The following is a 26634-nucleotide window of genomic DNA, read 5'->3' as shown; positions in this document are numbered from 1 at the left end:
GCTCCAAAACTCCGGGGCATGGAAAGAGCCGGGGCAGGGCTGGGACCCCAGGGAGTGTGCAAGAGGGAGAGCTGGGCTGAGCCCTGCCCCTGAGCCGGGCCCTGCCCCTGAGCCGGGCCCTGCCCCTGAGCCGGGCCCTGCCCCTGAGCCGGGCCCTGCCCCTGAGCCGGGCCCTGCCCCTGAGCCGGGCCCTGCCCCTGAGCCGGGCCCTGCCCCTGAGCCGGGCCCTGCCCCTGAGCCGGGCCCTGCCCCTGAGCTGGGCTGGGCCCTGCCCCTGAGCTGAGCTCTGCCCCTGAGCTGGGCTGGGCCCTGCCCCTGTGCCCCTGAACATTGCCATCCAAACAAGGTTCTGACCATTTTCCTTATTAAATAGCCTGGAATTGCTTTCCTCATTAAGTAGCTCGGAATGGCTTTCCTCATGGGATGAGGAGCTTCAGAGTGTCCTCGGTGGGACACTGCAGCCAGGCTTGGTCCCAAACCAGGGGCTCTGTGGCTCTCAGCAAGGCTGCCCGTGAGCCCCAGGGCTTCCCAGAGGTGGGAACGAGCTGTGTGTGTTGTCTTGGTGGTGTTCCAGACCTGTGAGTGCTGTCTTGGTGGTGTTCCATGCCTTTGGAAATGGGATTCTGTGTTACTTAGCACGGGTTTAAGCAGCAGCTCCATTTGCAGTGTGCAGTCTGAGGACAGAGTTTAATGGCATTTTGGTCCTGTGCAGAGAGGACATTTATCTCCTGTGCTGGGTGGCTCATGTTGGATGCTTTGTCAGTGGGAATGAACCATTTTTATGGATCTCCTGCTGCCTGGGACATCCCAGTGCCCCATCCCAGAGGCTGGTATCCAAAGCTGAGCACCCAGTTGCATTTATCCAGCACACAAAATAAGGGATTTAAAGTACCAGGGACATGAGCTGAACCATAAATCACAGGTTATTCCAAATACCAGAAGGAATACCGGAATATCAGCTGCCTGTTGCATATTTGGATGGCACAGGGGTGGGTGTAATGCTTGGGAATGTTTGCAGAGGGAGAGGAGCTCTGGGGAATTGTTCATGATCCCAATGGGAAGAGCAGGGGATGAGCAGTGGGCAGATCCCTGGCTGAGACAAGCCAGGGGAGGAGGCTTTGCCAAGCCCAATGCCATGAGATCAGCACCCAGCATTCCTCCTGGGCACGTGGCTTCCCAGGAATACTGCAGGGACAGGCTCACCAGCAGGGAACAACAACCTCCTTTGAGATTCTCCCAAACAGGGTTGGGCCTTCTTATTTCTGACTGGCAGAGTCATTCCAGAATCCAGGAGAGAGTTTTGGCAAGGGAAGACTGGGGGTGGTAAAAGCTGGAAGGCGTCCCTGCCATGGAAGAGTTTGGAACTGGAGGAGATTTAAGGTCCCATCCAACCCAAACCATTCTGGGATTCAATGTGGGATTTTCTCCTCCAAAACCAAAAGCTGGTCCTGCAGCTTACATGGAAAATCTAGGAGCGCAAACAGAACTGAACCATTTCTGACAAACACAGCCAGGTGCTGAATTAACCTGGGTCCTTCTCATCCCACCTGACACAAATCCCAAGGGATCCTTGAGGTTCTGTGGACTCCAGAAGGTCTGGCCCAGCTGGACACTTTTGCAAGGTTTCCTCCACCACTTTCCTCCCAGATCTGGAATAACACCTCTGGCATGGCTGGATTTAATTTTCCCTGTCCTTGCCTGCCAGGTTCATGGATGGGGAGGAATCCCAGCTCTGGTGCAAGGCCAGAGCCTCCCCATCCTCTGGCTGTGCCACCACTGCTGTGGCTCTGTGGCTGTGCTCTCCTCTCCCCTTGCCTGCCAGGTTTTCATACCACAGCTGATATTTTGCTTATCCCCTTTTCCATGTCTTCCAGGTCCTTGTTGGCTGTGAGCAGTGGCAGAAGGGGAAGGTGCTGCTGAGACCATGATGTCCCTGGGTGTCACTAAAGGTAATTCCTTCCTCTCCTGGTTTTCCTCTGTTTCCCCTGCCCAGCTGGAGCTGCTGGAATGTCCCAGCTGGGACAGGCCACCAGGGAGGTGTGAAACTCTGAGTGACCCTCTGTGATCCAGCGGGATGCTGATCCCGAGGTCTGGATGGCCTCGTCTCCATCTTCCACTATAGAATAATAATCCTGATGTTTCCGGGTGTGTCCTGCCTGGCTTCGTCTAGCTCTCGCTGCTGGGCCAAAGGCGGCAGCTGTGGCGTTTTACCCCAGAGATACCTTTGGCCAGCTGGGTGCTGCAGCTGGGCGCTCAGAACAAATCCAGGCAAAGTAGGAACTCAGTTTACCTCTGGTGGAAAAGGTTCAGGCGACGGTGAAGAGAAAAAGAGCGAGTTCTATCATAGAGTCTTAATCCAGAGTTTTATTGCAGCATGGTAGACCTCTGAATGTGGTAACAGCTCGCAATAGAACTCCTGGCCGCATGGTCTCGTGTCCTTTTAAGCCCCGGGGACAGGGGGAGGGGAAGGGACAGGTAGGGGCCAACCAGGTGTGAGGAGGGGAAGGCTCAAGGGATACAGACACTTGGACAGGCCAATGAGCCCAGACCTGAGGGGCATCTTTTGAACTTCTGTCAACCACACGACGCCTTGCTGGAATATTGAGGGACGGCTCTTAGCAGGAGGGCAAAAGGGGGAGGGGGAAGGTTGGCACACCTGGGGGCATCACACTGCAACATTCCACCGGGACTGGAAGCTCTGACAGGGAGGGGAGGGCTCCGTGCTGGGCTGGATCCCACCCGCCCCGGGGTCCTGTGAGTGCTTCCCTCCCTGTCCCTGCTCTCCAGGAGGGCTGATCCCGCCCACGGACGAGGATCGCCGTAGAATCATCCGGCAGATGAAGGTTCGCACCACCCTGCGGGGGGACAAGAGCTGGATCCAGCACCACAACTCCGACTCGGACGAGGAGAAGAGCAGCCCCCTGTAAGAGCATTTCCTTCTCCTTCCCTTTCCCCATCAGAATTCCCTGAGCTGGGTCATTGATCCCACCCTGTGCCCGAGGGCATTGTCCGGACCCTCCCGGAGCTCTGGGCTCCCCAGGCTCCGTGGTCTCCAGCTGCACAGGATGTGCTGTGACAGGTTTTGGGGTGCCCCTGGTGCCAGGCACTGACACTGCCTATGTGAACTCAGAACATCCCTCTGGCTGTCCAGGATGGCCAAGACCCCTGCCAGGGGGCTCAGAAGCCCTGGCACGGAGCCCACAACACCTGTGGGTTTGATTATGACCCGTGGAGCAATTTACCAACCTTAGATGAAGATCAGCCAGCCACAACAGTTTAGGTAGAATAATAGTGAAGTTATCACAGGGTGGAAAAGTAGATTTTGGGGTTTCTGGTATGGGGGTTCAGGAGGCAAGATGGAGGGATCTGGGCATGTCCAGCCTTTCTCCTTCTTCTTCTTGGCCTCCGTCTCCTGCTGTGATGTTGGCACTCACAGACTGGTTTAGAGTAGAAGCTCACTGTCTAACACAGGTGATAGGTATTGGAAAGTAATTGTAAACATTGTACACGTAGTTTTTAGTATAAAGACATAACCCTGCCCTGGGGGCAGGCAGAGTGCCTGGAACTGCCCTGCTGGGTGGACCTCAGCAGGGCAGGAGAAAATTTTTTTATAGATAAGGAACAATAAACAACCTTGAGACCGAGAACTGAAGATCTCCAACTCATTCTTCAAGTGCTTGGGCTGGGAAAAGACTTTTAACAATCTCGGGGTCGCAGTGAGCCAGAAAGACCCTGAGAACTGCCAAAGGAGTTGCTGCTCCTCTTCATTTCTGATAAATGCAGGGTGGGCAGAAGCTTGGACAAGTGTCTTCTGCTGGAGCTGGGATTCAGCAGCACAGACAGATTGGGAGGCTCAGGAGAGCTCTGAAGTTTTGTGAAGCCAGATTGTGCTTTGGGGTGACAAACTCAGGGCAGTCCTGGAGGGAGTTTAGGATGGGAGAGGCAGGAGATCAAACAGTCCCTGGATGTCACACAGTGCCCTGTGCCAGGGAACACCAGTCTGCTCCAGCTCCTCTTTACTTGGGAACAGACCCAATTCCAAACCCCTCTTCCCTTCCCCTCTCTCCAAACCCATGCTCAGCAATCAGTTAACCACATCCTTGTGTTTGCTGTTCCCTCAGGTCTGGCCAGGCTGGTGGGGCACCCCCAGCCCCCAAACCCGCTGCTCCCCAGCAGGACAGGTAATTCCAGGGGCCCATTCCCACCCCATTCCCTGCTCTGCTGCCTGCTGGGCTCGGTGCCAGCCCTCACCTCGCTGTGTGCCCCCCTCACCTCCTGCTGCCAGCACAGCTCTGGGCACAGCCCTGCTCACAGGGATGCCTCACCTTGGAGAGAGCAGGGAGTGGCTCCTGAGAGGTGCAGCAGGATGCAGGGATGACTTTAATTCAGGGGAACACAGCCTTTGAGCCACTGATGGCACAAGGCTGGGCTGGGACATCAGCTGCTCTGCTGGTGCAGCCCCTCAGTGCTCCAGAAAGGGGCTCCTCAGGGCAGGGAGAGCCCTGGGTGGGGCTGAGGTCAGTTCAGAGCATGAGGGGTCTCCAGGAACTCAGGAGCTTGGAGGAATATCCTGAAATACCAAACTCTTGGGAAGGGCCTGGCCCTGTGTGAGAGCTCTGCCCTCTCCCCTGAGCACTTCCCTGTTTCCCTTTCTCTGTGGCAGCTCTCCCCACTCCTGGTGCTCTCCAGAGGAGCCACGCTGTGCTTCCCCCTGGGAATGCACCTTGGAGGAGTTGGAGTGCAGCTGTTGCTCTCCAGTGATAAAATAATCAGGGTCTGCATCACAGCTCATTTCCCCCTCCTGTGCCACCAGCCTGGGCCAGAAAACACTGCCAGCATGGCTAATATTAATTGGCTCACTCTAAAATTCACTTTCCCTATAAAAAATCCTCTATAGAGCTTGTTCTGATGATTATTCATTTGAAAACATCCCTCCAGAGTCAATCCAGCTGTGGCATCCCTCCAGGCCTGCTTAGCTGGGTTTTTGGTTTGACATCCACATGGACTTTCCCCTTCAGTCCTGGTGCTGCTGTTGTTGTTTTCCCCATGTTTTTTACTCCCTGATGTCTGTTCTTTGTACAGGTCCTCTGCCTCCAAGCCCCAGTCTGGATACCTCATCAGGTGGGTATGGAATGGGAGAGATCTGGGCTGCAGGGTGAGGAGGGCTGGATCAGGAGCAGAAAATGTTCCCTGCTGGGTTCCATCAGCTGGGAACATCCCAGTGCTCAGGGCCAAGAGCCAGCCCTGTTGTTTCACTGCTGGTTTGAACTTGGCTCCAAACATTTTCCATTTTATGTAAGATGTCCCTTCCCTCCCCAGGGGGGTGTTCACCAGGACCATCGATAAAAGCTCCTCCGCGCCGGATCCTTCACCTTCCAGCCCAGCACAGAAAAAGTACGAGAGGTCCCCCTGTCCCCTCCCCTCCAGCTGAGCAGCATTCCCTGCAGCCAGAATGGGGATATTTGGGGCTATGCTGCTGTTCCCCTCCCTGTGGAGCTCCCCTGGGGAAGAGGGTGGGGAGGGATGGGAAGGTCACATTCCCAGGTGTGGTTTGTGTCCCCCCAGCACTGCCCCGAAGGGACAGAGCCGCTCCCCCTCTGGATACAGGATGACCACAGAGGACTACAAGAAACTGTGAGTGAGCAAAGGGAGCAGCTCCTCCTGTCCCTGCTCAGTGGGAGCCCCAGGAATGCCCCTGGAGCTTCCAGAGCTTCCACTGGAAACTCCAGTGGTTCCAAGGGCCACCTGTTTGTGGGCCAGGAGGTGCTCCTTGAACTGACACCAGCCTTTGCATGGAGGGGATTTCATCACCAGGCAGAAATGGAGGGTGCAGCCTAAGAACTGGGTTTGGAGCTTTCCTGAAGCCTGGAGAAAGGCAGAGCAGCACTCTGGGCATTTCCTGCCCAGCTTTTTGTGTCCCAGAGCATGGCTCTGATCCGAAATGGGGTTGGGGCCTCTGGACTAAGGACAAAAGTCCTTCAGGGACATGTGCACCCCTGTGGAAAATACAGGTGTCTTTCAGGGTCTGACCCAATGCCTTGGAATCACTTCTCTTTGGCTCTTGCTGCCTCTGCCCCAGCAGCAATTCCCTGACCCTGGCTCTCCCTTCCCTCCCTCCCAGAGCTCCGTACAACGTCCGGCAGAAGTCTGTGGATGGGGAGGAGGAGGATGTGCCTTTTTCTCCAGATGAGCATAAGAAGAGGTGAGGCCTGGAGGTGCCCCCATGTTCCTGCAGGGACAGTGACAAGTTCTGTTCCATCCTGGAGGGTTGTTGGACCCAGGCACAGCTCAGGCCTGGGTGCAATCCAAGGATAATGCCAGCTCTCCCTGCTCCAAGCCCCGCTCTGCCCACGGGCCACTGCGCTCCCAACAAAACGTAATTAAAATCCCGACGTGATGCAGCCTGACAGCACAGCCCAGTTACCCAGGCAGCTGGGAGGGGCTCTGGGATCCCTGGGCTGCCTGGTGGCCATGGGGAAGATGGAGATGCACAAACAGGCAGGAGGGAGGGGCCCAGCTGCCCCCACTGCGGGAGTGCCCAGAGCTGGGATCACTCCAGGACTGGCACCCGAGGGCAGCTCCAGGCTGGGCTGTCCTTCTCCTACCAGGAATAGGATCAGAGAATCATCCCGGTGTGGTTTGGGTGGAAGAGACCTCAAAGCCCAGCCAGTGCCACCCTGCCATGGGCAGGGACACCTTCCACTGTCCCAGGCTGCTCCAAGTCCTGTCCAGCCTGGCCTTGGGCACTGCCAGGGATCCAGGGGTACAGAACAGGAACAGGTCTGGTCTGGTCTCTCTGGCTTCAGCCTCATTGCTTTTGATGGAGTTTCTGAGGCCCCTTTTCCTCAGCCACAAATCTTGTACAAAGGAAAACTTGGTCATTGTCTCCCCTGGGGTCCAACCACTAAAGAGCTGGAGAGGAACTTTGGATAAAGGATGGAGGGACAGGACACAGGGAATTTCTGACTTCCCACTGCCAGAGGGCAGGGATGGATGGGCTATTGGGATGGAATTGTTCCCTGGGAGGGTGCCCAGAGCAGCTGTGGCTGCCCCTGGATCCCTGTCAGTGATCCCTTCTCCCCTGGGACATGTGGTAGTACCCAGGTCAGTGCAGACACTCCATGGAGTGTCAGGCACAGAACCCATGCCCCATTTTTGTGTCCATGGAATCCAGTATTGCAGCAGTCCAGGTCTGCAATGGATGATCCAGGGCTGGCACAGCTGCCCAGGGCAGTGGTGGGGTCCCCATCCTTGACAGTGTTCAAAAAGGCTGTGGCACTTGAGGACATGGGTTATGGTGACCATAGTGGTGGTGCTGGCTGATAGTTGGACTGGATGATTTTAAAGGCCTTTTCCAACCTTAACCTGTTGTCTTATATATCAAGAGTTCTGTTATCATTATAGTGCAGGGATTCCATACCACCAGAGTTTCATGCCTCCTTGATGTTTCTTGTAGGCAGCTCCTCTAAGCACTGACTGTTCCCAGTCCTTGCAGCAGCCATCTAACTCCAGATCCCACCAATCCACTCTTTTATGATACTGTTCTTATTTGCTACAGGTGTGGCCTGTTATCTTCAGGCCTGCTCCTAATCTTTAGTAATTGGTTCAGCTGCAACTCTTTAGGGGATAAGATTACATTCTATACCACCTTCATTCCCCCATCCTGTATCCCCCTACATTAACCCATTCCACAATTCCATGAAATCTGCTCCCCAGAGCGCAGGGGCTCGCTCAGGGTTAGCCCAGCCTGTAGTGGTTGTTCCCTGCCCCTGCAAGGCTCCAGGCAGCCAGGAGCAGCAGGATGAGCAGGCTGTGAGCCCTTCCCTGCTCTGTCCCCCCTCCAGGACCGAGGCTGCCAACAGCGTCCTGCGGCGCTCGGCCGGCCGCGAGCGCGCCTACGTCCTGTCTGCTGCCAAGAAGAGCAACGGGTGAGTGCAGGGCTGGGAGGGGAACAGGAGCCAGGGAAGGGCAGCTGGAGCTGAGGGGAGCCTCTCCAACACAGCAGCCAAGGACAGGCCACAAGGGCTCCAAGGACTGGAACTCCTTCCCTACAAGAGAAGAGCTGGGAATGTTCACCTGGAGAAGGGAAGGGTTCAGGGAGGGTTCAGAGCTCTTCCAGGGCCTGAAGGGGCTCCAGGAGAGGTGGAGAGGGACTGGGGACAAGGGATGGAGGGACAGCACACAGGGAATGGCTCCCACTGCCAGAGGGCAGGGATGGATGGGATATTGGGAACTGGGAATTGTTCCCTGGCAGGGTGGGCAGACCCTGGCACAGGTGCCCAGAGCAGCTGGGGCTGCCCCTGGATCCCTGGCAGTGCCCAAGGCCAGGCTGGACACTGGGGCTTGGAGCAGCCTGGGACAGTGGGAGGTGTCCCTGCCACGGCAGGGGTGGGGCTGGAAAATCTTGAAGGTCCTTCCAACCCAAACCTTTCCATGATTCCTTGGTGTCTGCAGGTTTCTGCAGAACTGGGAAATCATCCACTTATTTGTTATTGAGAGGGATGAAACTTCCAGAAAAGAAAATCCATGGGAGTCCCTAATTCCCTAAGGCAATCAAGAGTCCCATTTTCAGCCTCAGTCCTTCAGCTGCTCTCTGCAGTTTTGTTGCATTATTTCATTAGTGTGACACCCCTTGGGACCAGCTCTGCCCAGAGAGGTGACAGGACCTTGCACACCTGGAGCAGGGTCTGGGGGAGCAGTCTGCCCCTGCCCAGGGAGTGTCTTTCCCTCCAGTCCTTTAACTGCTCCTTAATCCTTCCTCCACAGCAGCCCAACACAGGAATTCCCACCCCTGTTTGCCAAGAGGTAGGTGCTGGACCTCAGGGAGCACTGCTGGGGCTGGGTGCATGTACCAGGCTGGGATAGCAGATCCCAGCAGTTTCACAGCAGAGGAAGAACAATTCCTTGAAAAAGAATGCTGGGGGTTGGATCTCACTGCTTTTTTGGTATAAACAGTGTTGGAAAAACCAGGAATGCAATCCTGATGGTGCTTTGAGTTATGGACAGCCTGAAACTAGGGAGACTCAGCCACAGCCTCCCTGCTTCCTGGGAAGCTGCTCCAGGCTGCCAGGAGAATGCTCCTCAGGCATCTCCCTCCTGGAGCTGTCTGTGGGACAGGGAAACGTGCCCAGGGCTCTCTCTGCTATCACTGCCACTGTTAGTAATGAAGGGATGGGACTATTTTTGAGCTAAGAACAACTTACTGCTCAGATAAACATCAGTCTCAGAGGCTGGGAGATTTTAAGAGTCAGTCATAGCTCAAGAGTAGTCACAAGTTCTTTGTTAGAAGACAATGTAGAACTTTCTAATCTAATGAACAGATGTTACAAGGGTTAGTTTGCTTTTCTAATTGGTCATTTTTATTTAATTTTGCTGCACTGCAGATAATTTTGCCTAATGGGCTTCTGTCTCACATGCACACATATGCCTCTGTTATAACATCTAAACTCTCAGCTTACTCTGTACAACTACACCCCTACACTACAAACCCTTCACCATCTTACCAATACAGTTTCTTACTTACTTAAGGCATATTCTTACTTACAACTATAAAAACATAAGTTTATAGGTTTTCTGCCTAATGTCTGTGTATTGTATTTTTACATCAATCCAAGCTTCTCCCAAGGCTGCAGGTCAAACCCTTCAATGTCTGTGGAAGTTTCTGTTTTTCCAATTCCCACACTCTGGAATCCAAGCTGATGCTCTGTGGAAAGATCCCCCTGACCTGGCTGCATTCTGCCCCTTGGGATGCTCAGCAGGAGCACAGGGAGCAGCAGCAATAACCTGTTCAGGACACAGGGAAATCATGGCTGGGGAAAAACAGGGATAAACTGCCTGGAAAGCTACAGAAAAGAGGAAATGATGTGCCATTTGTCTCTTTGTCCCTGTGGAAAGAATTGAGATAGAAGAGGAGGAAGGACAGCAGAGGAGGAGTCCGACTGTGCCGGCTTCATCCAGGGTTGCTCCGGAGAGCAGCAGGTACTCATTCTTCAGGGCAGGACGCCTGATTCCAGCCTTTGCCAGCTCTGGGGATAACTGCTTTTATCAGCTGTCCAAACACTACCAGACATGGGGAGTTTGCAGAGGAGACCTCCCAGGAAACACTGGGGATAGAAACAGCTCCAGCTGGGATAAATGGGGAAAATCAGTTTCTAAACCTGAGCAGAAAGGCAGATGTGAGTGACAGCAGTGCCACAGAGCACAGGGACACTGCTCAGGGAGCAGCACAGGAGCTGTGGGCACAAAGCAGCATTTGTGCTCCCAGGGGAGAAGCTCCTAACAATCACCTGGGTTCATGTTTTGTTGATTTGTTATGTTGTTCTCCTTTTTTGTTTGTCAGTGCTAATGGGCTAAGAAAAACCAGCTCTGGGTCTTCCTGGGATGAGCCAAAGGCAGCAGCAGCCTCTCCCTCCAGGTAGGAGTTCCAGCACAGCCAGGATGGGTGGGACAGTTGGGGCTGAAGGTCAGAGACCTCTGTGGGCACCACTCTGGGAAAGGGGAGGAACCAAACCCATCTTTCCATGGGAAGCCTTTTCTGGATGCAGACAGCTCTTAATAAAGGTTTTATGGCTGAAACCCATAGCAGGATCTGCCAATATCCTGATAGAAGGGCTCAAAACCCAAAAGGAAAAAAAACAAATGTAGAATCCTGGACTGGTTTGGGTTGGAAGGGCTTTAAAGCCCACCCAGTCCCACCCCTATGGGCAGGGACACCTTCCACTGTGCCAGGTTGCTGCAGGCCCCGTCCAGCTGAATCTTTTCTTGCCAAACAGGTGTAAGGGAATAATTTTTAGCTGTTTTCCAAGGTTTTTGACTGAATCCATGCCTGGTGTATAAAAAAGGTGGAATAGTTCTCACTGCAAACAGCACTTTGGCTGCTGCCCTTGTCCTGGTGCTTTTACTGGTGTGCCACTGTAGAAAGTGGAAATTCCTGGCAAAATCTGTGCTTTTAATTTAAAATTGCTTCTGAGAAGATGACTTTGCCAGTGAATGGATTGAGAAGAGTGATGATTCATTCCCATTTTCTTCATTCCCATAAGGAACACTCCAGTGCAGGGTAGATTTGCTGCATCTGGAGCTGGTTTGATCAGGAATGACAATTTTGTCCTTTGTCCTCTCCTGCAGCCCCAAACCAGGCAGCAGGAGCCAAACATCCCCATCCCTGAGTGACACTTTGGGGAAAATCTCCACTTCTGCTGAAATCAGGTGGCTCTGGAGGCCCTGCAGGATCCTGAGGGCAGGATGGGGAATTTGGCTCTGCCTGGGGGGATTCCCTGGAGACACAAAATCCTCCAGGACATGTCCACCTGTCCATCCATCCCACATGTCCATCTGTCCATCCATCCCACGTGTCCATTCATCCATGTCCACCTGTGCATCCATCCATCCATGTCCACATGTCCATCCATTCATGTCCATTGGTCTATCCATCCATGTCCACCTGTTCATCCATCTGTGTCCATCCATCTCCAACACACCTGTCCATCCATCCATATCCATCTGTCCATCCATCCCACATGTCCATTCATCCATGTCCACCTATCCATCCATCCATCCATTGTATCCATCTGTTCATCCATCCATGTCCTTCCATCCATGTCCACCTGTGCATCCATCCATCTATGTCCACATGTCCATCCATCCATGTCCACATGTCCATCCATTCATGTCCATTGGTCCATCCATCCATGTCCACCTGTTCATCCATCTGTGTCCATCCATCTCCAACACACCTGTCCATCCATCCATATCCATCTGTCCATCCATGTCCATCCATCCATATCCACCTGTCCATCCTCCATGTTCATCCATCCATGTCCAGCTGTCCATCCATCCATGTCCACCTGTCCATCCTCCATGTCCATCCATCCATGTCCACCTGTTCATCCGTGTCCATCCATCTCCATCCATCTCCAACACACCTGTCCATCCATCCATATCCATCTGTCCATCCATGTCCAGCTGTCCATCCATCCATGTCCATGTGTTCATGGAGCAGCACAGAACAGCAAACACCACACAGAGAACTCCAGGGAAGGGGCAGAAGCACCTGGGAGGAAACATTCCCAGATAGAAGCCAGGGCCTGCCACAGTTTGAACATTGCCCAGCTCTGTGCTGGGAATTGGAATCCAGACCTGCAGCCCTTTCTGTGCAGCTCCTGTGGCTCCTCCTCCCCCTCCCTCACACTCCTGCTGTTTTCCCTGCAGGAATGGTGAGGACAGACAGGCCCTGAGTGGGAAATTCTCCTTGGAAACGGTGTCCCAGGGTGGAGATGGGTAAGGACTGGGCAGGGGCTGCTCTGTGCTGCTGAGCCTGGATTTGCTGGGGAGCAGCAGCTCCCTGCTCCTGGTGTCCCCCAGCCCGGGCTGGGCTGCACTCCCAGAGCAGCATCTGCTGGCAAAGCTGAGCCTGGCAGAGATCTCCTCCCCTCCCTCACTGCTCTGGGATCCTCCCCCCTGAACACTCCCCTCCCTGCATTTCCCTTTATTTTGCTGCTCCCTTTGCCTCCTGCTGCCATTCCCTGGAGCTGTCCCTCCTCCCAGGGCTGTGCTGGTCCTTGCTGCCTGCTGGCTCCTGCTGCTCTTGGGCCATGGTTCCATGATCTGCAGTCAGACCCACTGGGCTCAGGAATGCAGCCCTGCCTATCCTGATGGAGAGATTTAACCCCATTTTGTTCCCCAACCAAATATCAGCAGATTTCTCTAGGATGATACATTACAAATGCTGACAAGTCCCATTTTCACTGGAATTTTCCTTTTTTTTCTAGTGACAAAGCTCTGAAGGAAAAGCCTGAGAGGTTCCCATGGGATGAAGGGGCCCCCAAAGCCACCAGGGCTGCCACGAATGGAAGGTAGAGTCACTGTGGGATCCCTGACTTGGGCATTGCACAATCCATAAACTGCTGTTCTGGAGCTGGCTGGAGTCTTGGAATGGATCTTTACTGGTGGAAAAACAGATTCCACATGGGCTTTGTAGAACTGCTCTCTCCTCTAGGAAATCAGGGGAAAGTCACTGTAGAACATTCCTCAAGTTGTGTCTCTCTTTTCCAGTTTTGCTGAGCACACAGAAGCCAAGAATGGGTTTTACCCACCAGAGTAAGTGCAAAATTCCCTTTTTCTCCTTCATTTTAGAGTTGGGGTTGGGGAGGTTCTCCTGCCCTGGGACTGCCCTGTGGATGAGCTCTGGGAGCAGCCCTTGCAGAGGAGGGTGGGCCTGACCCAGCAGCTCAAAAGGCCTGGGCTCTTCCAGCTGCTTTCCTCACACGAGGATGAGTGGGTTGGATCTGGGGCTCAGCCCTTCGGGAAATTCTCAGGGCCAAGCAGGAGGGAGGGAAAGATGCTCCCCTGGAGCCAGGAAAAGCTGCTGGTGGATATTTTTTCTTCTTGGTGTTCTCCTCTTGCTGAGCTCCTGCTGGGATCAACCTCCTTGTCTCTCAGGTCCAGCTCTGGTTCCTGGCACGCTCCTGAGGATGCTCCAGAGAAGCTGCTCCAGCCCTCCCAGGGGGACACCAGGTGTGACAGGGCCTGGGGCTGGCACCCTCTGCTTCCAGAGGGACCTGGGCTGGGAATAAGCAATTTGTCCAGAGTAGAGCTGGGATTAGAATCCAAACTGGGCAACAAAGCAACTGGGAAAGGAAAATCCTGTGTGGGTAAACAGTGGGAGCAGCATCTTCCTGTTCACTGTTACACAACTTCTTCCCAGAAAAGCAGCCTGGGAATTCAGGGGGAATTTCTTCTGGGAAGGGTGGTCAGGCATTGGCAGGGGCTGCCCAGGGAGGTCTGGAGTCCCCATCCCTGGAGGTGTCCAGGGAAGGATTGGATGTGGCACTCAGTGCTCTGGGCTGAGGACAAGGTGGGGATGGGGCACAGGTTGGACTCAATGATCCCAGAGGGGTTTTCCAGCCCCTGGGATTCTGGGAGCAGATCCAGCAGCTTTAGCACTGCCTTTAGTGCCTCCATCCCACAGGGTTTTAGAGCCTTTGCTCCCCAGACTTTGCCAGGGGTGCATGGTCAGGGAGGAGTTGCTGCTGTTGGCAGCACTGATCTCCCTGGAGCTGCTTCCCTCCCTTGTCCATTACTTTGGGATTCATTTCCCTGTATTGGCCCAACAAAGGCATTGAGGTGAGCAGGTTTCAGTGTCAGGTTGGACACTGGGGCTTGGAGCACCCTGGGATAGTGGAAGGTGTCCCTGCCCATGGCAGGGGGTGGGACTGGATGAGCTTTAAGGTCCTTCCAACCCAAACCTTTCCATGATTCCTGGATTCTGTGAAATGAATTCATCCCCCTGAGCTGAGGAGAGGAGGATCCCACGGCCTGGAGCTGCTGCTGGTGATGTAGGAATGTCTTCCCCAGAGTTACTCCTATTGTGCTTTGTCCAGCTGCTCCATCCTGGGACAGGACAGGAAATTCCTGTACAGAGATGTGTGGGAATTTAAACCACCTCAGTTCCACCACCAGCCTCTCCTCCTCTTGGATAGGATTGAAAATGGGTTTTTCTGAGGGCAAATCAGTTCTCTGAGACAATTCTTTCCTCTTTCCTGGGCTGATACAAAGTGCAGTGTTGCTGTTCCATACAAATCCCCTAGAAATTTCTGGAAGCTCTAAATTCCCCATTTTTTTGCCAGGTCAGCCTTGCAGCCTGATGTCCCTTTTCATCCCACTGAGAGAACCCCTGTGCACATTGAGAACACAGAATATTCCTTTAGAAGGTAAGAGTAGGGTGAGTTTAGTGGGTGTAGGAACAATCCTGAGCATTAAGGGAAACCTGAATGGGCAGGCACAGAAAGAGGCTCCTTCTCCTGCTTTTTTCCCAAGGATGGAAACAACTGCGGTTTAAATAAACCAAGAGCTTTGTGTTGTATCCCCCTCCACCTCCTTTGAGCACTCCAGATTTTTCCTCCTCCTGTGCTCTCAGTGGGGTTCAGTCACTCCCTTTCAATTGCCTGATAATCCAGGATGCTGCAGCAGCAGCAGGGAGCAGCTGGAGCACAGGGACATGGGCTGTCCTAGAGAAAACCCCAGTGCCACCTTTCAGCTGGCACAAGGCTGGCCGGGTGAACAGAGCAGTGCCAGGATCCAGGTGCCAGGTTTTAGGGATGTGATGGGTGTTGCTCTGGTTTCCAGCTCTGTCCTGGGCTATGAGGAGAGGAGCAGCTCCACGAATCCTGAGGGCCCATCCCACCACCAGCGCTACTGGGATGAGACAGGGTGAGGACTGGGGGGACTGGGGTGTGTGGGGTTGGTGACCCGGGGTGTGTGGGGTTGGTGACCCGGGGTGTGTGGGGTTGGTGACCCGGGGTGTGTGGGGTTGGTGACCCGGGGTGTGTGGGGTTGGTGACCCGGGGTGTGTGGGGTTGGTGACCTGGGATGTCTGGGGTTGGTGACCTGGGATGTGTGGGGTTGGTGATCCGGGGTGTCTGGGGTTGGTGACCCGGGGTGTCTGGGGTTGGTGACCCGGGGTGTCTGGGGTTGGTGATCCGGGGTGTGTGGGGTTGGTGACCCGGGGTGTGTGGGGTTGGTGACCCGGGATGTGTGGGGTTGGTGACCTGGGATGTCTGGGGTTGGTGACCCGGGGTGTGTGGGGTTGGTGGTTTGGGATGTGTGGGGTTGGTGATCCGGGGTGTGTGGGGTTGGTGATCCGGGGTGTGTGGGGTTGGTGACCCGGGGTGTGTGGGGTTGGTGACCCGGGGTGTGTGGGGTTGGTGACCCGGGGTGTGTGGGGTTGGTGACCCGGGGTGTGTGGGGTTGGTGACCCGGGATGTGTGGGGTTGGTGACCTGGGATGTCTGGGGTTGGTGACCCGGGATGTGTGGGGTTGGTGACCTGGGATGTCTGGGGTTGGTGACCCGGGGTGTGTGGGGTTGGTGGTTTGGGATGTGTGGGGTTGGTGACCCGGGGTGTGTGGGGTTGGTGATCCGGGGTGTTTGGGGTTGGTGGTCTGGGATGTCTAGCCTTGGTGATCTGGGGTGTTTGGAGTGGCTCTGGCCATACTGGCTCCTGCTCCTGGCCTGCTCCTCTCCAGGGAATGGGTTTCTGCCCATCCCAGCATGGGTTTTCCCAATCCTGGATGTCTGGCTTAGGTTTCTGGACTCAGCCAGCCTCACTGAGAGGGGCCAAGGAGCTCCTGGCCATGACAGCCCCCCAGAGCCCCCCAGGCTGAAGGATCCCACTGAACCCAGCAGGGCTGGGTAAGGAATGGGATATTCCCCCTGCCTTCTGTGGGATGAGGGGTCATTCCTTGGGCATCTTCCCCCCTGCTGATAAATATCCTCCCAGGTTCTCCTTTTCATAGAGTAAAGGAATTGTTAAGGTTGGAAAAGACCTCTCAGATCAAGTCCAAGCATCAGCCAGCACCATCACCACATTCAGCACTAACCCATGGCCTCAATGCCACACCCACACATTTCCTGAACGTTTCCAGGAAAGGACAACCCTTTCCATGAAGAAATGGAGAGGACAACCCTTTCCATGAAGAAATGGAGAGGACAACCCTTTCCATGAAGAAATTTTTCCCAATATCCAACCTAAACCTCTTCTGGTGCTACTTGGGGCCTTCTGGTGCCTGATTCTAGTGCTGCTTCTACTGGATGAACCTTTTACCATGGTTTTATAGGAAAACCTGGGAGAAAAGATCCTCCTTAGCTGGAGCCATCAAACCCTGTCCAGCTGGACTGCCAGGAGTGCCTTCCTAGACTTGGGAAATCTGTTCCCAGCTTTGGGAGCAGAGGGTGGCTAGGGAGAGACAACAAGCAATAAAATTTGGCATTGGGCTCCATAGTAACGCTGGGTCTGGTTTTGAACTTCCCCAGTCAGAGCTGGGTGTCCACATGGGAGGACTTTATAGACTGATTTACTTTCTTTTGTCTATATTTTCCACCTAAACTGGAAGAATTGAGGCTCCCTCCCCGGTGTGTCAGTGAGAACACAGAGGGTGAGCAGAGTGTTCTTCTCCCCAGGTCTGAGCTGCACTCCCAGGACACTGCTGGGAGCAGGGACAGGGACCTGGGACAGTCATCCTGTGTGCAGAGTGAGGAAAGCACTGCAAGAAGGCAAGAGTGATGAGGGGACTGCTTTTCCTCCTGGGAGGACATGGGGAATTTGCTGCAGGGGGCTCTGGAGGAGACACTAAAGGTGCTGTGGTTGGGGTCCTTCCTTTCAGCCCTGCTTCTTAAGAGGTCTGGATTTTCCATCTGTTTTTTTCACATCGCTTTGGGTTATTTGAGGACTTGGGTTAGTGCTGGGTGGTTGCATTTGATGATCTTAGAGGGCTTTTTCAACCTAAACAGTTCTGTGATTCCATGATTCTATCTGGCACATTTCCATGCAGGGATATTGCAGGTTTTTATTTTATCCTTTTTATTTTATCCTGAAGATTCTCCAGGGGCTGTATCTCCACCCCACAGGAATTCTGTGCTCAGGGTGCTTCCACAGGCCATAAAGGTCTCATGTCTTGGCAGGTCCAGCTCTGTTCCTGGAGGAAGCAGCATCCCAGCTCCAGAGGTTCCACATGCAAACGAGTCTGAGCCCTGCCGGGACAGGTACAGAGCCAGGGCACCAGGACATCCCTCACACACCTCCAGGTCTCCTTCCTGGCCTGCCCAAGGCATCCAAATGCTCATTTCCTGGCCCAGGGAATTCAGGAGCCAATGCAGGCTCTGCCAGTGCCACCTTTCCCTGTGGAAGGAGCACAGCCCTGCAGGGACCTCCCACAGGAATTGTTGCAGTTCAGCATCAGAAGGACCTGGAGCTGCTGGAGAGAGCCCAGAGGAGGGCACGGAGCTGCTCCAGGGCTGGAGCCCCTCTGGAGCCAGACTGGGGGAGCTGGGGGTGCTCACCTGGACAGGAGAAGCTCCAGGGAGAGCTCAGAGCCCCTGGCAGGGCCTGAAGGGGCTCCAGGAGAGCTGCAGAGGGACTGGGGACAAGGGATGGAGGGACAGCACACAGGACACCCCACTGCCAGAGGGCAGGGATGGATGGGATATTGGGAATTGGGAATTGTTCCCTGGCAGGGTGGGCAGGCCCTGGCACAGGTGCCCAGAGCAGCTGGGGCTGCCCTGGATCCCTGGCAGTGCCCAAGGCCAGGTTGGACACTGGGGCTTGGAGCAGCCTGGGGCAGTGGGAGGTGTCCCTGCCATGGCAGGGGTGGCACTGGGTGGGCTTTAAGGTCCCTTCTAACCCAAACCCTTCTGGGATTCTGGAATTCCCTGATCCTGTGATTCTCTTAACACCGTGGTGCCCCATTTCTCCCTGTTCCCTTAGGAAGTGGCAGGATCCACCCTCAGCACACCCTGAACACTCATGGGAGCTGCTCAGGGCAAAGACACCCCTTGGCTTTATGGTCAAACTGGTTTTAATTCTTCAGCAGGTCTGACTTCAGCTCCCAGGAGGGTGTTGGCAGTGCCCACGAGCCCCTGCCCCCCGTGCCCCTGTTCCAGGAGCGCCAATCCTTCAGGGGCTCTGTGCCCAGCCACAGGATTCCAGGCTATGTGGACAGCCAGGTGTTCAGCACCAGGAGGTGAGGATTTGGGGAGGGGGTTTAGGATGCAGAGACAGGGAAAGCTGCTGGCATGGGAGACTTGCCACTGTCCCAGGCTGCTCCAAGCTCCGTCCAGCCTGGCCTTGGACACTTCCAGGGATGGGGCAGCCACAGCTTCTCCAGGCAATCCGTTTGGGAATGCTTTGGCTTTGCTCAGGTGTTGGGTTTGGAGCCTGCTGTCCCTGTGGAGCACAGAGCTGACACAGGGGCAGAGCATGGGGGAGTGCATGATGGAACCATGGAACTGTGGAGTTCTCATGGCTGGAAAAGGCCTCTGTGATCATCAGCTGTGTCCCACGATCACCACCAAGCCACAGCCTCAAGTGCCACATCCACACATTTTCTGGACACTTTCAGGGATGGGGATTGCACGCTGTGCCAGGGCTTGGCAGTCCCAGAAGCAGGCAGTGGCTGTGAGCCCAGTGTGGGGACTCCAGAGATTCCCAGTGCTGTGTGCTCAGGGCTTTGTGTCCCCCAGCAGGCCCAGCCCGGATCCCAGAGGGAACGTTTATTCTGGGAGCAGCAGCCCCAGGAGCAGCTGGTATGACAGTGCCAGGGGGCACGGGGACTTCAGCCCCCCTGCAGGACGGTGAGTGCAGGGCTGGGATCCCTTCCCCAGCCAGGGAACTCCCACTGCCACACCCACCCAGTGTCCCTGTGTCCATTTGCTCATTCCCTGGGTGTGAGCAGGTGTGGGGTGTGCCATGGGAGGGATCAGTGCCCAGCAGGGAGATTCCAGCCCAGATTCCACCCTGGTGAGGATCCCTCAGGTGCCCAAACTCAGAGCTTGAGACTGTTCCACTTCCTCTCGCCAGCCATGACTCCTTTCCCAGAGATCCCACCATGTCCATGTCCCAGAGAAGCCACAGGGTGCCGTTCTACATGGACAGCTTAAACTCTAACAGCTCCAGGTAAATGGGGAGTCACAAGGGCTCCGAGGGAAATTCCCCGAAATTTATGACATAGGAGCCAGCAGGCAAAGCCAAGAGCTGAGAGAGGGAGGATTGGTTTCCAGGGAGTGGATGTATGATCAGACCAGCTCTTAAACCATTCCTAGCTAAAGCTGCCTAGCAGAGTGTCTGGGATACATCCAGAAAAATCCCTGGAGATTTTTCATTGTGTGGGAGGCTAGAAGAGAGGGACAGCAGAATGGGGAGCTGGTTCCTGGCCAGGAACTGGCCTTTGCTACAGGAAAACGGAGATCACAGCAAAGAGAGAGGGTCCCTGTCCCCAGAATGTCAATGGTTCAATGACAGAACTGCTCCCAGACCAAGGCTGTGTGAAGGGGCAGGAGGTATCCAGTATGGAATACCATTATCCTGGGCCCCTGCAGTCCCTCCTGCATGGGCAGTGCCAGCCCACCCATGTGCTGATAGATGCTCCATGCAGCCACCAGTGCAAGGCTGAGGGATCTGTAACAAGGAGTGGTTGTGGGGGTGAAGGGGAGACAGAAGATCCTTGGACAGGATCCTTAAAGATCAGCCTCATTCCAGGTCTCATTGCTAAGCAGATGGACAGAGCTGTTTTCCATAGTTTTGTCGCAATCTTCCTTCAAGTTACTGAGTTGGGGACAGTTCCATTGGCCTTGGGAACGTTCCCATCTCCTGCAGTTCCTCCTGTGCCCTGTCTCCCCCTGGCTGCTCCCAGTCAGGCTCCCACTCACTCAGCCCATCCTCATGGGAAGATCTCATTGGATCTTCTGCCTCATGGCCCTCCAAGTGAGACTTCCCCAAATCCCTTCTCCAGGAGAGGATCTCTGTCCCGTGGCAGATGTAGAAGGCGAAAGGGATTGGTTTTGTCCATGACAAGGGCTGTGCTGTCCATCTGCCCTCCCAGCAGTGGTGCCGCTCTCCTGGTGGCCAGTTTGGATCCTGCCATGGCTCACAGACTTTTCCCTCTCTCCACAGGCTCCTCTCCAGTTCCAGTGAGAGGCTCTGCAGCTCCCACCACAGCTCTGGGTACCAGCCTGACTCCAGCTCTGCCGGGTAAACAACCGAGGGGGGCACAATTCCCTCGCTGCAGGGTGGGGCTGTCCTGCTTGGGAGGAATTGCAGCTTTGGCACCTGGCTGGTGTCACCCACTGTGGCCAGCAGGGTCAGGGCAGTGATTGTCCCCCTGCTGGGGTCAGTTCTGGGCCCCTCAGGACAAGGCAGACCCTGAGGGGCTGGAGCATATCCAGGAGCTGGGGAAGGGGATTGGAGCACCAGGAGCATCTGGGAGCTGGGCAGGGGCTCAGCCTGGAGCAAAAGAGGCTCAGGGGGGCCCTTCTGACTCTGCAAACTCATGACAGGAGGGGACAGCTGTGGGGGTCAGGCTGTGCTCCAGGGAACAGGGACAGGAGGAGAGGAAACGGCCTCAGGCTGGGCCAGGGGAAGTTGAGGTTGGTGGTGGAAGTGTCCAGAAAATGTGTGGATGTGACACTTGGGAACATGGTTTGGTGGTGGCACTAATTGATGGTTGGATTTGATGATCTTAAAGGTCTTTTCAACATTAATGATTCCATGATTCCAGGATGTAGAAAGAGCCCATGCTCAGTTAAAGGGAAAAAAAGAGGTTTCTTTCCTTAGCCATGACAGGTCTTAGTGTAAGAAGGGAGGATTAATCCCAGCTTTTAGGCAGCAGTGGAAATGCACCATGGAAAAAGGCTGATTAATTCCTGTCAGGGCTGCAGGCTGAGGGTGGGGGGCACAGGGCTCCCCTCGGCCTGCACACAGCTGCACCAGGGTGGAACATGGAATTCTGGAGCTGGGATTGGAAAAAAGCAAGAACATGCAAGGGAGGTAAAAATATCCCCAACCAAGCAGCAGCAGTTTACACTCTGGCTGGAAACGCTGGAGACATTCCAGAGGCAGAGCAGCCCCTGGAAGCAGCGCTGTGCCACAGGGCTCGGCGGTAACCGGGAGCTGGGAGCTCTCCCCGTGCCCATTGTGTGCCTAATCCTGACGGGAGCTGCGAAAGACTTATCCCTCAAACCCGTAACTGGATGAAAGGGTTACATTATCCATCCCATTCTTTCCAATTAACTCGATTTGTTTTGGTGGGGTAATTAGAGGAGTTGGTATTTAGCAACAATGCTCGATATGCAGGATTTATTCCAGAACAACAGCATCCCCTTGCTCCGAGCCTCTCCCGCACGCGTTCCGTGTCCGGGGCACACACCCGAGCCCCAGCCGCTCTTTTCTCATGCAAATGCTTCCCGTTTTCCCAGGAGAGGGATCCTCTTTGTCAAGGAGTACGTGAACACCGGCGGCTTTGCAGCCTCGCCACGCCACAGCAGGTAGGGAGCGCTGGGGACAGCCGGTGTCACACCCGGGTGTCACACCCAGGTGTCACACCCAGGTGTCACACAGGCGTCACACACTGGGCTTTGCCACCTCGCACATCCCACCGGAGGGAGCAGCTGGAGCTGGTCAGCCCGGGGGGTTACTGGGGGGGGAGGTTCTGCTCTCTGGGGTCCTGCCCTCTCCTCCCGTTCTGCTGGTGACAGCAGGACCCGTGTCCCACTGCTCCCAGGGGACAGGCCAGCTCCTCCTGGAGTGGCTTGGTCTCTGAGATGGGTGAAAACACCACACTGCAGGTTTGGCACTGGGAGGCTTCACCTGTAAACAATGACTGGAATGCACGAGGAGAATGTGGAGGCTGAGGGATCTCAGAGGTAGAACTCCCATTATATGAGTTTAAAAAAGTTAAATTGTACCATTTTCAAGCTTAAGTCTTCAGTCCTTTGAGCTCTGCTCAAGTGAAGCTGCTCCAGACTGGCCCCAAGTGACAAGAGCAGGATTTAGCCCCATGCACAGCATCCTCACAGTGATGTGGCACCAGTTCACACCAGTTTGAGGCTCCCTGCAGGCATTATCCTCCCTCAGTGCTCTGCTGGCATCCCTGGCAGAGCTGATTACACTCCCCACACCTCCAGCCTGTCCCAGAGCTCAGCAAAGCTGCTGGCAGCAGCCACAGATAAGCCAAAGATCCAGGAAACTCAGGCAGAGAGGGAAGGGGACACTCAGCTGGATGAGGGGTGAAACCAGGGATGTGCTCCGTGCCTTTTCCTGCACAATAGTGCAATATTTGGAGTTTTGGCACTGAAAAGCTGCTATTTGTAAGGGCCAGATGCAAACATGAGGGCCCTTGTGAGGCCAGGGGAATTTTGCCTGGAGAGTTCTCTGGGAAGGCACTTGGAGGACCCTCTCCCCAAGGAACAGGTAGCCAGGATATTCCAAGTCATTGGATTATGATTCTATCTGAAATTCTCTTCCCACATATCACTGCCAAGTGCTGATATTTCCCTCCTTCCTTCCCCAGTGGCAGCCTTGTGGATTTGAGTGACCTGGAGAGAAGCAGCTACAGCCACCACAGTTACCTGTCCAGTGCTCCCCTGCACAGGTAGGACAGGGTGGGGCTGCCCTGGGCAGGTTCACCAAATTCTCAATCAGAAATGAATGCAAGGTTTGCTTTTTGAGGACACTGGGGTGTGTTTGTGGAACAGCAGCACAGTAAATGGAAATACAGTGACATGGACTCCAAGGCCACCAAGGTGACCAGAGGGATGGAGCACCTCTCCTGTGAGGAAAGGCTGAGAGAACTGGGGTTCTGCAGCCTGGAGCTGAGAAGCTTTGTGATAACCTAATTGTGGCCTTCCAGTGCCTGAAGGGAGCCCGCAAGAAGAATGGAAAGGGATAATTTCCAAGGGCCTGGAGTGACAGGGCAAAAGGGAATGCCTTCTCACAGACTGAAGGAAGGGTTAGATGGGATATTGGGAAGAAATTCTCCTTTGGGAGGGTGGGCAGGCCCTGGCACTGGGTGTCCAGAGAAGCTGTGGCTGCCCCTGAATCCCTGGAAGTGTCAAAGGCCAGGTTGGACAGGGCTTGGAGCCCCCTAGGATAGTGGAAGGTGTCCCAGCCATGGCAGGGGATGGAACTGGATGAACTTTAAGGTTCCTTCCAACCCAAACCATTCCATGATTCCACAACTGTAGGATTCTGAAATCTGCCCCACTGCTGTGTGGCACCCCTGGGACAGCAGTCCCCTGTTCTGTCACACCTGTGGGAGCAGGCTGCTCATGGACAGCAGTGCTGATGGCTGGGATAAACCCCTGGCACCAGTGCTGGCACTGGAACCAGAGCATCACAGAGGCATCCACTGCCCTGTTCTTGCCAGGTCCAGTGAGCCCCTGTGCAGCTACTGCAGCCGGGAGATCCGAGACTGCCCCAAGATCATCATAGAGCACCTGAACATCCACTGCCACGAGTACTGCTTCAGGGTAAGCCCCAGAGCCTGCCTGCTGGGAATGGCAGGGCTGGGAGCAGGGATCTTCCTGCACCTTCCATCCCCAGGCTTTCAGAAGGATATACATGGGGTGTGGCAAATCCTTACCTCACATTGGGACAAAAACAGTCAGGCAGCCACAGGTGTCCCCGGGAGGTTTTCAGGTCCTTGAATAAATGTTAGAACAAGGGAAATTCTTTATTATTGGCAGCATCCTCAGAACACCCTCATGTCCTTGCCCCACCGTCCTTGGGGCAGACTTGCTGCTTTGTGTTCTAGTGGAGGTGGCTGAATCCTCAAACCCTGCAGGGTTTCCAAGGAAAGTGTGTGGGGATGTGGAGAGGGTGAGAGGAGGAGGGATGGGGAGTGTGGGAGGAAGAGGCCTGCAGGGACATTTGGCTGTTGTAGGAAAGTGCAGCCTCAAAGGTTGCATCCTCGCCTTTTAATAGAATGATGCAGAGCCCTCTGCCCCCTCCCTTCTGCTGTTCCTGCGTGGGCTTTTGCCCATTGTCCAACCTCCTTGTTTTCCCTTTGGCAGTGTGGAATTTGCCACAAAGCAATGGGAGATCTCCTGGATAAAATATTCATCCACCGGGACATCGTCCACTGTGACAAGTGCTACGAGAAGCTGTTCTAGGTGGGTTTCCAGGGCCCATTTCCAGAGCCACTCCCAGGGGGATGGCTGGGTGAGGGCTCAGGGTTCACTGGTGAAGGGCATTTAACCCTCACATTCCCAGGGTGGCCAGGCAGGGATCCTCCTGGGCTGTTCAGTGGGAAGCAGTGACCTTACTGCAGCATTAGCTGGGAACTCACTCGCGCTGTCCCGGGGGTGTTGGTTGGAGCCAGAATCTCAGTGACAAACAGGCTGTGGTGGCTTCCCGGGGGTGACAGGCAGAGGCTGGCTTGAGTGATGACAGAAATGCCCCTCAGAGGTGGAGAGTCCCCACGGAAGGCAGCTAAAGGTTCCTCGCTGCGTCCTGGGCTGACCCCGCGCAGGGACCGCGGGCGGCTCGGAGCTGTGACACTCCCATGACAGGGACAGAGCTCCTCGGCGGCAGGTGCAGCCACCCCTTTAGTAAAGATCCTTTAAGGTGAAAACCTTCGGGTAGAGTTGTACAGTCCAACAGATCGACAGGAGCGGGTTGGACACGGTTTGGCTTTGTCAGATTATCTGGAAGGAGCAGGAGGTGCGATGGCAGCGACCAGAGCTGCTGTGCTGGGGCTGGGAGACCTCGTGTGCTCCCGATGCAGGAGGAGGAGGAGGAGCAGGGAGCGGGGCTCCTGCCTCGCTGCTCCCCGTACCTGCTAATGGGATGTGACTGGTGAGGTGCTCCACTGACCTCCAGGGCCGCACTCCTGGCGGGATCAGCCCGTGCTCAGGCGCTCTTTGTGTGCTCGCAGGGCCCTGCGGAGCTGGGAATGCAGCCCGTGCCCGGCGGCACGCCCGGGAATGCCGCAGCTCCTGACTGGCTGAGATTGCACAACTCCCGCTCCCGCTTCCCTCGAGTTCTTTTCCCTCTCGCTGCCCCGTGGCCGTGGATGAGTTCAGCACCTGCTGTTGATGCTGTCACCTGCACCAGACAAGAGTGATGGGAACGAGATAAGGCAGCCTCCTCCTCAAAGATAACGTTTTCCAGAGGTGCTGAGCCCCGCTCAGCCTGGCTTTAGCTGCATGAAGATTCCGGGTGCTCCCGGAGCTGGGAGTCAGGCACAGCTCCTCAGGTTTATCCAAGCTAATTGCCACGATCTCTCCTGATGATATTTGTATTTCTTTACCCTGTGCAGCTAGGCTGTGTGAGCTGGCACACAGACACTAGGAGCCTTAAACACTAAATGTGGATTCTTGGGAGGGTTTGAATTTAGTCCTTAGCAAAAACCTATTTCTGCGTCTTTCACCCCCAAATTCAGCCTAGAAATAGCTTCTGCCTGATTTCCATTTGCTTTCTCCAGGATTCCAGGAGCACTTGCAAACTCTATTCTAATCGTGTGTCAGCTTTAATTCCCCTTCCTGCTTCTTCCCTGAGGATGCTGCAGCAGCACTTGTGGCTGCTGCCTGCTTGGGGAGATAACAGTGTCCCTCCCTGGGGTCTGACTCAGGCTCTGAGGGCAGGTGTCCTGTGCCAGAGCAGGGCCATCTCAATTCCCTCTCCTGACAAAGAGCTCTGCTCAGCTGAAATCCCACTTTCCCCCTCACCAGGGCTTTGCCCAGACCTCTCATTGCTGTTACTCACAGCCCTAATGCTCACTAACCACATTGAACTTCCAGCAGATGCTGCACTCAGTAAAATCAGAATTGTGTCATTTTAGCCCTTAACTCAGAGCTGAGAGGTTGGGAATGCTGAATACTGAAACCTTTCAAAAGTCAGGTGTCCTAAAAGTGTCCAGACTTATTGTTTCCTCATGGGAAGCATTAGGAATCATGGAACTATAGAGCCCCAGAATGCTTTGGGCTGGAAGGAGTTAAAGTTCATCTATTTTAAAGTTCATGCCCAGGGACACCTTCCACTATCCCAGGTTGCTCCAAGCTCCGTCCAGCCTGGCCTTGGACACTTGCAGGGATCCAGGGGCAGCCACAGCTGCTCTGGGCAACCAGGGCTTCCCCATCCTCACAGCCAAGAATTGCTGAAAACCAAGCTCCTCCTAAATTCCTATGATTACCTGGGGAAAAAGGAACCCTGATCCCCCATGTGAATTTTTGTTTGTTTGAGATTAGCTGAGGGAGTTGGGAAAGGGGCTCAGCCTGAAGAAAAGGAGGCTAAGAAGGGACCTTCTGGCTCTGCACAACTCCTTGACAGGAGGGGTTTTCCCCCTTAAAGACATGTATCACCTAAAGGG

General features: G+C 54.8%; 1 protein-coding gene across 1 annotated transcript; it reads left to right on the top strand.

Moving 5' to 3' along the window:
- The first annotated feature begins 1888 nt into the window (after nt 1-1888).
- On the top strand, nt 1889-25761 carry ZNF185 (zinc finger protein 185 with LIM domain). The gene is made up of 28 exons (XM_066559779.1): nt 1889-1949; nt 2788-2923; nt 4122-4181; nt 5083-5121; nt 5320-5394; nt 5566-5634; nt 6122-6202; nt 7845-7928; nt 8767-8805; nt 9895-9978; nt 11125-11205; nt 12208-12276; nt 12768-12851; nt 13051-13095; nt 13438-13512; nt 14625-14708; nt 15124-15207; nt 16079-16186; nt 17456-17536; nt 18364-18513; nt 19013-19123; nt 19350-19445; nt 20442-20519; nt 21743-21811; nt 22837-22917; nt 23692-23794; nt 24338-24436; nt 25201-25761. The coding sequence occupies exons 1-27, from the start codon at nt 1925-1927 to the stop codon at nt 24434-24436; spliced, it is 2190 nt and encodes a 729-aa protein (XP_066415876.1). The 5' UTR covers nt 1889-1924; the 3' UTR covers nt 25201-25761.
- The last annotated feature ends 873 nt before the right edge of the window (nt 25762-26634 follow it).

This window comes from Molothrus aeneus, chromosome 14, assembly GCF_037042795.1.
Source record: "Molothrus aeneus isolate 106 chromosome 14, BPBGC_Maene_1.0, whole genome shotgun sequence".
NCBI lineage: Eukaryota > Metazoa > Chordata > Aves > Passeriformes > Icteridae > Molothrus > Molothrus aeneus.
The sequence above is the reverse complement of the archived record's forward strand: the minus strand, read 5'-3'. Positions and strand labels throughout refer to the sequence as shown.